We start from the raw sequence: 13008 nt of genomic DNA on the forward strand, positions 1-13008 counted from the left end.
AAAAGAAAAAAAGTCATTCTATGCTGTCCAAAACAAAGAGAAAATTCTCTTGAATTTCACAAAATTTTATTCAAAATTTGACATACATGACAAGAGGTGTGGAAGAGAAACCTTTGTCTGTATTACTGCTGTATAAAGCCCTGAAACATAGACAGTATATCTGACAACAAACCTGTAGATTTCTAATATTCGCTTTCCAAAATTAATGGTGCATTTTCTTGACATTTAGCAATTTATCATTACACAGTTCTAGTGGAAAGTCAGTCAGATGAAAGAAACATAATGAGGACCAGAAAGGAAGGGTGGTTGGCTGGCTCTATATATTTGATTCTCTTTTTGTCCTTAGGGAGGCAGTGTGACACAATGGAAAGGATTCTAAACCAGAGGTGAACAGGTCTGGATTAGAATCCCAAATATATATGTATTAATTGTATCACCTCAGGCAAGTGACTTAATCATTTGTTAGTATCAGCAATGACAAGACTGGTATGCTAACAAATGTTAATATCAATTTATATTAACACAATAATGTTAACATTAACATACATTAACATAATATTAGCACATATAACATAATATGAATACATAATATTAACACATAGTGTTGTAACAGCATAGCATACTATACTACATTATATTATAATACATAGTGTTATTTTACTTATGTTATTAATTATTACTACATTAATAACAATAATAAAAAATCTTTATTCATAACCTAATCATTCACCGTCTTCCTTGGGCAGTTGCAGGTTGAGAAAAAAGGCAACCACAACTTTGCAGCAAGAACTGTCTAATCAGAATGATTTTTTAGCAAGAATACTCCAAGGGGTACAGTGGATAGAGCACCTGCCCTGGAGTCAGGAAGACCTGAGTTCAAATTCAGCCTCAGATACTTATTAGCTGTAGTGCTGGGCAAGTCACTTAAGCCTTATTGCCTCAGAAAAGAAAGAATTTTTTTTTTTAAAAAAAGAATACTCTAAGAGGATCCTTTTAGTGAGAGATAAAATGGAGAGAGTTGAGTGAATGACCTATTGAATTTTACTGGAATAGAGAGTTAATCTAAATAATTCAGATCAAAGTCCTCTCTTTTCCCTCAAAGCAGAAGTTTGAAGAAAAAGGATGATTATCTCATTCATCCCCTTCACTTTATACATAAGGAAACTGAGGTCCTAAGAGGTTAAGTGGCTTCCAAGGTCACAGAGCTGAGCTGATCCTCTGAATCTGAGCCAAGGTCCTATGGATCCAAATCCAGGGTGCTTTCTAGGATGCTTTCCTGTCCCTACTAACCTCCAAATCCCTGAAAGTCAGGATGCTTGTTTCTCAACTTTGCTATGCAGAATTATTTTTGTTGGGCTTGTTATTGTTTTGGGGGGATGGGAAGGATGTGGAATGGAGGGTGAATCTGAGGCAGGAAAAAAACCCTCTAGCTTTTTGTTTTTGTTTTGTGCCAAGTTTGATAATCCACTTCATTTTTCTGGCTTAACAATACTTGTGGGGGGAAGGGCTAGAGGTGTGCTGTCCCTGTGTTGTGTGGATGAGACATAAGTAGGCTGTGCTTTGAGTAATAAGCTCTTTGAGATTTTTACTTTTATATCAAGCACTCACACAAGATGAAGCTATAAGAAATAAGCAGCCAGGGTTCTACAGTTTGAGTCCACACTGAGCCAAGCTGCAATTTTAAATTTTACTAAAAGTGAGTCAAACTCTCCCAAGAGTTAAGAGCTATGACAGCTCTGTTAATTCTTTGAGAGCAGTGGAAGATCCTTTGATTCAATGCACTGGGGAAATCTGAGGAGCCATATTCTGATGTTAAAGCCTTTTCTAGGTCAGATCACAGACCAGATGCCATCTTAGCATGTGGATTGGAGTAGTATCACTCCTTTGTGGTGTCCCACATGTCTCCACTAAAGTCACTGGACCTGAAGGGAATTTGAGAGCTCATCTAGTCCATGCCCCTTGTTTTCAAAGGTGAACAATCTCAGAAGGCTTAGGCGTCTTGCATTAGGTCACATATACGTGTGGCAAAACCAAGATTAGAACCCAGGCCCTCTGATTCCAGATCTAGTACTCTTTCCACTGAGTCCTGTGCATCTTGGCCAGAAAATGCCCCTGGATTTTTTAAGACCATTCTAGCAGATCACAAGTTCTGTCAGGTCAGGTTCAAGAATGGGCCTGGTCATGGTTCTTTCTTCATAAAGCAAGTGGTTAGTTTTTTCAGCCACTGTCACAGCAATCTATGAAAACCACTGACTATAAAAGGGTGGCTTTCTGCAGTGCTGAAGGGAGTACCACAAAATGCAGTCTCCCAAATGAGTGAATACAGCGTATGATCTTATCAGATAGGAAACCATTAAAAAAAAATCTATTTTTCCCTAAACCTTGAATTAATGCACACACACACAAACACACATATGTATATATATATGTGTGCATATATTATACATAGTACACACACACACACATAAGTGTATATAACATATACACTTACAAACTCTCTTTAAAGAATTAAAAAACAAAACCCTGCCAGTCATTTCAAATACCTGACGTGAATTCTTCTAAGTGCTCAAATTTCTACATATATTCCTTATATCTTCCTCCTCAACTTTATCAGAGACAGAATCCAATGGCTCCATACTAGTGAAACAATGCTTTTACAATGATGAGGGTTAAAATATAACCCAACAACACAAATTACATGATAAAATTTTGAAAGAATTTCGAGGGATTTTTCCCAGATACCCCAAAAACCCAATCGACTGCTTGTAGACCAAATGCCCTGAGGACACAGAACAACTATTTTAGGCCCCAGATGAGCAGCTTTGTACCTTGCTGTCCAGTTTCTTCATGGTGACCAGGTCGAGGGACTTCAGCGAATGGCCAGTGGGGGCGATGAAGTAAAGGCAAGCGTGGATCCGCGTATCATGGTAGTTGAACAGAGAACGCTTGATCTTCAATTCCTCTTGCAGGTAAGCTTCAAATTGGGCATCAATATATTCTACTATTGGTTTATAGCTAAAATGATAAAACGATGATAATAAAACAACACACATTTCTACAGAGCTTGAAAACTCGATTTTTACTCCAACCAGCTTATTTACTTTAACTGGAATCCATCTTGGTGCTACTTGCCTGAAAAGAACATTTCTTATCTTTTTTTCTCTCAACGACATCAGAGAACCTGAAAGCCAAACAATACTTACCCTTTCTCAGCTAATCCTGAATAAATCTGGCTAGATGATGACGGTTAGACTAATCCCATACACTGTTGGGATGCCTGGGAGACTACTGTGTCCCTCGCCACACACTACACTTTCACACTCTCACTCTACCTCCATTATCTGATAGAGGTTCAGAGAGGAAAAATGGGTTTTAATCTTAGTCCAAGAAAAAGTCAAATGTGTGCCTTCCCTCCTCCCCGAGCATCACATGACGCATTCCAAATCCTCTGCTGTCATTTTTCAGATGCCGTTACTAACTGTTGGGTAGATTAGTGCCATATAATACAAACTATCAAAAACTAGCTACAACCACAGTGATGACAATGATGTTACTACAAGGAATAATGCTGCTATCATACTAAGGTGGTCCTTACCATTAAGGTCTTGGGGACGTACATAAATTCTATTAAGGGTAACCACCCATGAAAATACCATAACAAATGCAGCAGTGGTTATTGGCAGTTGTGTGCCAAATGAGAGGGGCGCTGCTTCCCCAAACACTTAATTCACCATCACGCTGGTGAGCATTCTAAGTTCTACCAAAAATCTACTGTGCATCAACGATCCAGGCCCTGAGGAAAAAAACAACTATGGGTTCAGTGGCATTCCTGGAATGAAAGTCATTTTAAAATGAAAAGGAGGAAAGTAGACAGAGCGCTATGGGAGGAAGCTACAGGTGGAAACCAAGAGGAAAAAAACCAAACCCAAGTCCAAGTGCTGCTTGATGTCATTTTTACTCTCAACATTTATTACAATTCATGGATTCAATTACACACATAAATAAAATGGTGTCTCAAAAACTGCACTGAATCAAAAAATGTCATTGTTGGAAGGGGACCTGAGCACAGCTCTTGCAAACCATAACTGAACAGGGATTCTCCATAGCCACCCTCCCCAAAATCAGCAATTTTCCTAACGTGGTCATTCAGACGCTTCTTGAAGTCCTGAAATAGAAACTTCCTACCTCTTTTTAGAGAGGCGGTGGACTACAGGGACAGAACAAGCCATACATGTCCAATATGGCCAATGGCATTAAAATTGCTTAGCTTAACACTTTTTTTTTTTTTTACACAAAAGAAGGTTCTATTGCAGGGTCTAAGATTCTGGGGGAAGTCGATTGGAAGTGGGAGTGAAATAAAAATGACATCCATAAAACTTGTAAAGACTTTCAGAGAGGCAGAACTCACTACTACTACCAATTATGTTAGCTAGGTTTTATGTAACACTTCAAGGTTTGTAAAGCACTTTTCAAATATTATTTTAGCTTTACAACAACCTTGGGAAATAGGTGCTATCATTATCTCCACTTTACAGATGAGTGAATTAAGGCAGAGGTCAAGGTTCTTTCCCTGGGTCACATAACTAGTGTGTAAATCTGGATTTAGATGCAGGTCTTTCTGTTCCACCTAGCTGCCCCCAAAGGCAGTCCATTACACAAATGACTAGCTCGAATTCTTAAGAATTAAAATCTCAGTTACATTAAGTTCCAATCTACTTCTTTGCAATATCCACCCACTGCTCCTACTTCTGTTCTTTGGTGCCAACCAGAACAAGTCCATTCCCTTTTCTATATATACTACAAAATATTTCATGACAAAGGACAAAATTCTCATAGCCTGCCAATCTTAAAGCCAGTGAAAATATCAAAACCTTTTAAAAGGAACCATTTCATCCAGGAGGGGCTAGCTTCATCCTTTGAGAAGAACATTTTCCTGAGGAAGAGACCCTGGCTTGAGTCTGGGCTCTGCCATTTTATTACTACATGATCTTGAAGGAAAGGACCAGATGACACTTTCTAGCTAACATTCTAACCTGCAACTGAGCCCATGCTTTTGTTTCCGGGAACAGTACAAGCCATGGCACTGATACCTCTTCCACAGTGCAGTGAAGTCTAATGGATCACACAGTCTGTCAACATCCTCTTTCAGAGAGTGCTACACCTTCAGGAACTGACTCAGTAACACTTGATACCCACCCAAAGATCCTGGTCCAAAGAGTACTGGAATCCCAGAATTCATAACAAAAAAAAAAATGTGGCTTGAGGCAATTGCTTTCAAATACATTATTTTATGTATAGGAAACTTCAAGGAACCTACTGAAATGTTCTTCTTTTATTAAAGAGCCACACATGGGCAGAGCTCAGTTCCCTGGAGCCTTTCATGTTTTCTGGAGCTCTTACTAGAATTCCAGTCTGCTTCCTGGTTCTCTGCCACCTCAGTCATAGAGAAAGCAATTTAATAAAGGCTTTGACCTTTGCTGGTCATTCCTGCCACAAAACAACTCCTCCTTATGTTAAATGTGGCCCATTAGAAATTCTCTGTATTACAATAATATCAGAGAGGGTAGATGGAGAACCTTAATCAAATCATCTAATCTAAAGCTATCTCGGCATCCCCCTGCCCTTATTAATTTCCATCAGAAAGTATAAGCATGTCTTCTTTCTTCTGAATTTACATTTCTTACATATGTTCCAGTCCTAGAAGAAGTAATAAACTCAGGTTATTGTTTTTAGGACTGGCACAAAGCATTGGGGTGACTTTCCCTTAACCCCTTCTCCGTTTCCAAGGAAAACTGACATTTAAAACAGATAAGATAAAGCAGTATGTAAAAGTTGTCTGCAAAATATCCCGCTCGATCCTCCAAGCACTGACCCTTTACTTTGTAAAGGGACCATCAGGTCCTTGTCATCTTCTCTGTCCCCAACTTCCTGCAACTCCCCTTAGAAAGAGGCAATTTTACTCCTTGATTACTTCCCCCAGAAACTGGGCAGGGCCTTGGAGCAGTTAAAACTGTCATCAGTGCTTAAAGAAGCTCTTTCATAGTGACAAAAAAACTGGAAAGTAAAAGGGTGCCCACCCACTGGACAATGGCAGAAGAAATTATGGTGTGTGAATGAGTAGAATATTATTGTGCTGTTAAAATGCCGAAAGGAATGGTTTCAAAATCATTTGGGAAGACTTGTATGAACTGATGCAAAATGAGGTGAGCAGAACCAGAAGAATCTGTACAAACCACAACAATGTAAAAACAAACAACTTAAAAACATACTTTACTATACACACATCACCAGAGTTTGGGTTGTTCCCCCTCAGCAGGGAGAGGCTAGGTAGGACAGTATATAAAGTGTGGTACTAGAGAGTTAGAAAAGGGCTGAGTTCAAATCCTACCTCAGACAGGATAGGTGAGTGAGCCTGGACAGTCATTTAACTGCTCTCAGACTCAATTTCCTCATCTATAAAATGGGGATGCTAACAGCTCCTGCCTCCCAGAATTGTTGTGAAGACCAAATGAGATGTTTGCAAAGCATCTTGAAAACCTAAGAATTATATAAATTCTAGCTATTATTATTATTGAAAGATTTTTATATACTGAAAAAAATTATACTAAAACAAAAACCCAATTAGTCCGTTTCCCCACAACTCTAACATACAGCTGCAGAGTATCTTTAAATGTTGTTGTTCAGTTGTGTCCAGCTCTTCGTGACCCCATAGTCCATAGCATGTCAGGCCCTTCTCTCCTTCACTATCTCTTGAATTCTGTCCAAGTTCACGTTCATCACTTCCATGACGCTATCTATCCATCTCATCCTCTGTGTCTCCTTTTCCTTTTACCTTCAATTTTTCCCAGCCTCAGGGTCTGTTCCAGTGAGTCCTGTGTCTTTTCATTATTTGGCCAAAGTATTTAAATTTTAGCTTTAGTATTTCACCTTCCATTGAATAACCTGAATTAATTTCTTCTTAAGTATTGACTGATTTGACATCTTTGCTGTTCAAGGAACTGTCAAAAGTCCTCTCCAGTACCACAATTAGAAAGCATTGACTCTGTGGTACTCTGCTTTCCTTACAGTCCAACACCCACAGTCATACATTGCTATTGGAAAAACCATAGCTTTGACTATATGGACCTTTGTTGGCAAAGGGATGCCTCTGCTTTTTAGTATGCTGTCCAGATTTGCCATAGCTTTCCTTCCAAGGAGTATGCATCTTTTACTTTCATGGCTACAGTTGCTGTCTGCTGTGATCTTTGAGCCCAAGTATATAAAATCTGACACTGCTTCCTCCTCTTCCCTCTATTTGCCAGGAACCAGTTGCCAAGATCTTAGTTTTTTTGGATATTAAACTTCAAGCCAACTTTTACAGTCACATTTTCCCCACTCATTAAGAGGCTTCTTAATTCCTCTTCATATTCTGCCATCAGAGTAGTATTGTCTGCATATCTGAAATTGTTGCTATCTCTCCCAACAACCTTAATTCCAGTTTTTGATTCAACCAGCCTGGCATTTTGCATAATGTGCTGTGTATATAAGTTAAATAAATAAAGTGACAATATACAACCTTGTTATACTCTTTTTTCAGTCTTTAAATAATTAGTTGTTCCATGTTCAATTTTAACTGTTGCTTCGTGGCCTACATACAAGTTCCTCAGGAGACAGATAAGATGACCTCCTATCTCTTTGAAGGCTTACCACATTTTGCTGTGATCCACACAGTCAAAAGCTTTACTGTAGTCAAGTAGATGCTTTTCTGAAACTGCCTTGCTTTCCCCATAATGCAGTAATGTTGGCAATTTGGTCTCTCATTCCTCTGCTTCTTCAAAAACCAGCCCGCTCTACTGTCAATTCTTGGATCACTTACTGCTGAAGCCTAGCTTGAAGAATCTTAAGTATAACATTGCTGGCATGTGAAATGAGTGCAACTGTTTGGTAATTTGAGTAATCCTTGGCATTGCCCTTCTTTAGTACTGGGACCTAAATGACTTTTCCAATCCAGTGGCTCCTGTAGTGTTTTCCAAATTTGCTGGTATATTGAGTGCAGCATTTAAACAGCTTTAGGGTTTTAAATAACTTGGGTGGAATTTCATCCCCTCCCCCAGCCTCACTGTTAGCAGTGCTTCCCCAGGCCCCCTTGGCTTCACTCTCCTGGACATCCGGCTCCAGACCAGTGACCATCATGGTTATCATTGGTACTAGGGCGTGTCTTACATAGTTCTGCATAGTCTTGTCACCTCTTCTTAATTTCTTCTGCTTCTGTTTTTGCCTTTTATCTTGCTCATTTTTGCATGAAACTTTCTCTTGCTATCTCTAACTTCCTTGAAGAGGTCTCTTGTCTCTCCCATTCTCTTGTTTCATCTATTTCTTTGCATGGCTCATTTAAGAAAACCTTCATATCTCTCCTTGCTATTCTTTAGAATTTTGCATTCATTTGGGTGTATCTCTCCCTTTCTCCTTTCCCTTTTGCTTTCCTTCTTTTGTCAGTCATTTGTAAAGCCTCATCATGCAGGAATTTTGCTTTCTTGCTCTTCTTTTTCTATGGGATATTTCTGTTGCTGTCTCCTGTACAATATTGCAAACTTCTGTCCACAGTTCTTCAAGCCCTCTATGCACCAGATCTAATCCCATAAATCTATTCATCACCTCCACTTCATAGTCATAAGGGATGTTATTTAGGTCAGACCTATATAGTTGGACTGTTTTCCTGATTTTCTTCAATTTAAGTCTGAATTTTACAATAAGACACTCATGATTTGAGCCATGGTCAGCTCCAGGTCTTATCTTAACTGACTGTGTAGAGCTTCTCCACCTTTGATTGAAAAAGTATATAATGATTCTCATTTCCTTATTGACCATCTATGATATCCATGTGTAAAGTGACTTTTTGAATTGTTGTAAAAGGAGTATTTGTTATGACCAGTAAGTTATCCTGACAAAATTCTATTAGTCTCTGCAATGCTTCATTTTGTACTGCAAAGCCAAACTTGCCAGTTATTCCAATTATCTTTTGATTTCCTACTTAAGCATTTCAGTCCCCTATGAAGAATTTGACATTGGCGGGGAGGGGTAGTTATTTCTAGAAAATGTGGGTAGGTCTTCAACCTTTGGCCTCTTCAACAGCAGTGATTGGAGCATAGACTTGTATTACTGTGATGCTGAACGCGTTGCCTTGAATTCAAACAGACATCATTCAGTTGTTTTTGAGATTATACCCCTTTATTGGTTTTCTCATATTTTATTGACTAGGAGGGCCATTCCATTTCTTGGAAGGGATTCTTGTCCACAGTAGTATATTTAATAATCATCTGAATTAAACTCACTCATTGTCATCCATTTAAGTTCACTGACATCAAAACATTGATGTTTCCATCTCCTGTTTGACCACAACCAGCTTATCTTGGCTTCACAGATCTCACATTTCTAGGCAATATAAATCTTTATAGCATCACTTTCCTTTTGTCACCAGACGCATCTGCAGCTGAACTTCCTTTCAGATTTGGCCCTGCCATTCCATTAGTGCTGTAACTACTTGTAGCTGTTCTCCCCTCCTCCCCAGTGGCATATTGAGCACCTTCCAACCTGAGGGGTTAGTCTTCTGATGTCATCTCTTTTATCATCTTAGTACTGTCCATGGGGTGATGGCAAGTTGGGCATGACAAAGTGACTGAACAACAAATTCTCTAAAATATTATGTGAGAATGTCCCATGAATTTGGATTGGCAGTCAATGAGAAAAAAGCCATTTGATGCACAAAGAAGAAGGAGATTATGCAATCTGTCAAGAAATTTAAGTGTAAAAATTGAGAAACATTTGGTATCTAGGTTACGATCACACTTCCTGTTTTGGATCTCCTTGGAAACAATGCATTATTTGATCCCAGTGAGTCAGATACTCTCTTAAAGATTTATTGAGCAAGAATGTGGTCATCTGCTTGGGCCAGCTCACCAGCTATGGATCAAAGCTTTCAGATGAGGAACTGAATTTCCCTTGGGTAGCATTTCATTTACTAGGGTGATGGTACTGAAAAACTTTCAGACCACATTCTGCTTCAGGGACAAACTCTGTTAAAGGTTCTTCTGTTTATAGGAAGGGAGCATGTGAGGAGAGCTGTATTTGGAGGCATAAGAACTGGGCGGAACTCGTGGCTCTGTTATCTACAATCTGAGAGTGTGGTCAAGTCCCTTGACCTCTGTACTTCAGTTTCTCATCTGTAAAATCAAGAGGTTGCTCTAAATGGCTTCTAAGCTTCCTTCCAGCTCTAGATCCATGCTCCTGTGAAAATTTTTAACAACTACTTCTTAGCAATATGGTTGAGAAAAGAAAACAACCTGTTGAATGCAAGGGAGAGCCCCAGTGGGAAACGGCAAAGTGACTTTGCAAGACCAAGCAACAATCTGCTCCCCCTATATGTATTCTCTAAATGCTGTTTTCCCTTTCATTTTGTAACTTTGGGTACAGAACAGGGCATGTGTCAAACTACCCTTACTGATTCCAGCCAACCACATGAGCTAGTTCAATACCTGGGACACGTAGGTGATGTGGAAATCCCTGGATGCTTAGGTCCAGCATGACTCAGCATCTTAGGGGGCTGGTGGTGGTGGTGGTGGGGGATTAAGATGGTGAGACAATCACTGGTGGTCATTGAGAAGAGCTCATCCTTAAGGATCTACTCAGCAGACCCTTTAAAAGGGAGTTATTCTACTCTGGAGGCTTTCTTCTTCCTTGTGCTCTTAGCCTGGTAAATGCCACACCCCAGGGATGGACCACCCTTTTGCCCCAATAAAAATGCTTGTGTATGTCAGCTAAAGGTGCTGCTATGTGACCTGAGTGAACCTGAATCTGGGTTTTGGACTTCATGATCCCAAGTGACCAAAGGCCAGTTTTGACATAATTGCCAACAAGAAAAAGTAAAAGAAAAACCAAGGTGTTTAATACATCTTTTGTATGTAGAGAAGAGATACTGCCCCATCCTGATTTACATTATACAATAATGTACCTTTCTGTTCCCCATTTTTGAAAGACACCTGAGATATGAACCAAAATGTAAGCTTTAAGAATCTCCCCCAACATACTGGGGTGGGGAGTCAAGGAGATAAGGGATATCTGAAAAGAAGATTCACCTTCTCCTAGGAAGACAAGTTCCCTCAAAACTGAGGTCAGTCGGGATCATGTGTGTGGGGCCCCTGAGTACAGAAGGAAGAGGGCCACGTACTCTAACTCCTAGTGTAGAGTAGTGAACGTACTAGGCTTTAATAGCCATAACATCACTGGTGGCCTGCAGACAGTTACATGAGTCTTCTTTCCACTGGGTCTAGCATTAAATGTTTATTACTGCAGGGCCTCACTATAATAAAAATGTGCACATTTGGTCAATTTTGGTCCCATACAAGACAGTTGTTATTAACTAGCAAGTGCTCCTGTTAACACAGAACTGTACAGAGGTTATTGAAAAGCTCTTGATGTGCCTTTGGCTCTGCAGATAAGGAGGAAATGATATTTAGCTGAACAATTCCTTTTTATTCCAATTGTGAGGACTGTGGTATATTTGGGAGAGGAAACGGGAGTCGTTCAGAAGACTTTTAAGCAACAATAAAAAAAATTGGCTTGATCTGTGTGCAGTGCTGTGAAAATGAAGAAAATTCTAGCATCAATTTTTCACTTGGTATACAAGACTATTGATAAAAATGATATGAGTGAATGCACAGCCAGTTAGAGCTGAGATATATATGGAAGCATCCATCCTAGTGACCTTGAAAGAGTTAAACCTAGCTCCCTAAGGGCAGGAAGTTGCTTATACTCCTGGAATGACTTAGGAAAGAGTCCAGAATCAACAACACTGGACCCAACAAACAGCATGAATGTCAACATGGTCCATACCTTTAAACAGAATTTGGCAGCTCTTGAGGCAGCCTGTTATAGGAGGAGGAATACCAGTCTTGGAATTGGAGTAAGAACCCTCGATCCTAAACTAAAATATATGGGAGTGTAGTGTTTACTCCTTTTGGGAATGAAGAAGTAGAAACAAATGCCACAGCTGACATTAAAATAGCTTTCAGGTTGGTAAAGCATTTCCCACACAGTGACTTTTTCTTTTTCAAAGAACTTTGTTAGATGCTTGTGGTTGACAAGAGGAGAACATCCTGTGTGGGGGCTGCTTCCTGTCCATCTCCTACACTCCACAAGTGGCCAGCCACTTACATTTAAAGTTATTCCATCTTCCAGTTAGTCCTGGGAATGATGGTCAGGAAGAATCCAGCTACTCAAGCACTTTTCTTCTTGAATGTCATTTCAAGTGGATGATGAGGTGCAGCTAATGCTGAGTGGGATCCCCTTTCTTTTCAGGAGAACCTGAAACCGCCCTACTTCCTTTTGGCTTTCTATACTTAAAAGTGATAGCTCATATAGCAGCTACATAAGAAAACTTGCCTGAGGGGGAAGCTCATGCCATCATTTAAGATACTCAATGAATGTTCCTGGATAAAATGAGTGGCTTAAAAGTATAACCCATTACCATCATAGACACACACACAACTTTAAAGCCAGAAGAGGCCTTAGAGATCACCTAATTCTAAGAAAATATACAACAAAAAGTCAGGAGACATGGGTCCTGTTCCTGGCCCTAATGCCTACTAGCTGTGTGAGAGAGTGAAAAGTACCTGACCTCACTGGGATTCAATTTCTTCCATCTTTCAAATAAAAAAACCAGACTTGAGCACTTCTAAGGTTCCTTCCTGATCTAATAGTTTGACTCCAGGATTTTACATATGAGAAAGGCAAAGGCTGGAAGTTATATAAGCTGTCCAAAGTTGCACAGTGTTAGCTTTTAACTTTTACTTTAAAGAGATTTTTATACCCAAAGTAGTTCTGCCAATTAACTTGAGACTAAATCCTTCATTTCCTATGATACAGAACAGTTGAATTTTGTTTTGGTTTTTAACCTGGTTTCCCAGTGACAAGACAAAGTAATGTGGTAATTTGGTGAGGTATGCAAAGCTTCTAAAAACACTGAGCTGAACT

The 13008-nt window shown here is 39.5% G+C and overlaps 1 protein-coding gene across 2 annotated transcripts in view; it reads right to left on the bottom strand.

The window, feature by feature from the left end:
* The window catches only part of SEPTIN11 (septin 11), a 126658-nt gene that overhangs the window by 25637 nt on the left and 88013 nt on the right, over positions 1–13008 (bottom strand). For both annotated transcript variants that reach the window (XM_072623886.1, XM_072623885.1), the window contains exon 4: positions 2829–3015. In XM_072623886.1, the coding sequence (XP_072479987.1) occupies positions 2829–3015 (187 nt within the window). The remainder of the gene's footprint in view (positions 1–2828; positions 3016–13008) is intronic.

The sequence above is a fragment of the Notamacropus eugenii genome, chromosome 7, assembly GCF_028372415.1.
Source record: "Notamacropus eugenii isolate mMacEug1 chromosome 7, mMacEug1.pri_v2, whole genome shotgun sequence".
Classification (NCBI taxonomy): Eukaryota; Metazoa; Chordata; class Mammalia; order Diprotodontia; family Macropodidae; genus Notamacropus; species Notamacropus eugenii.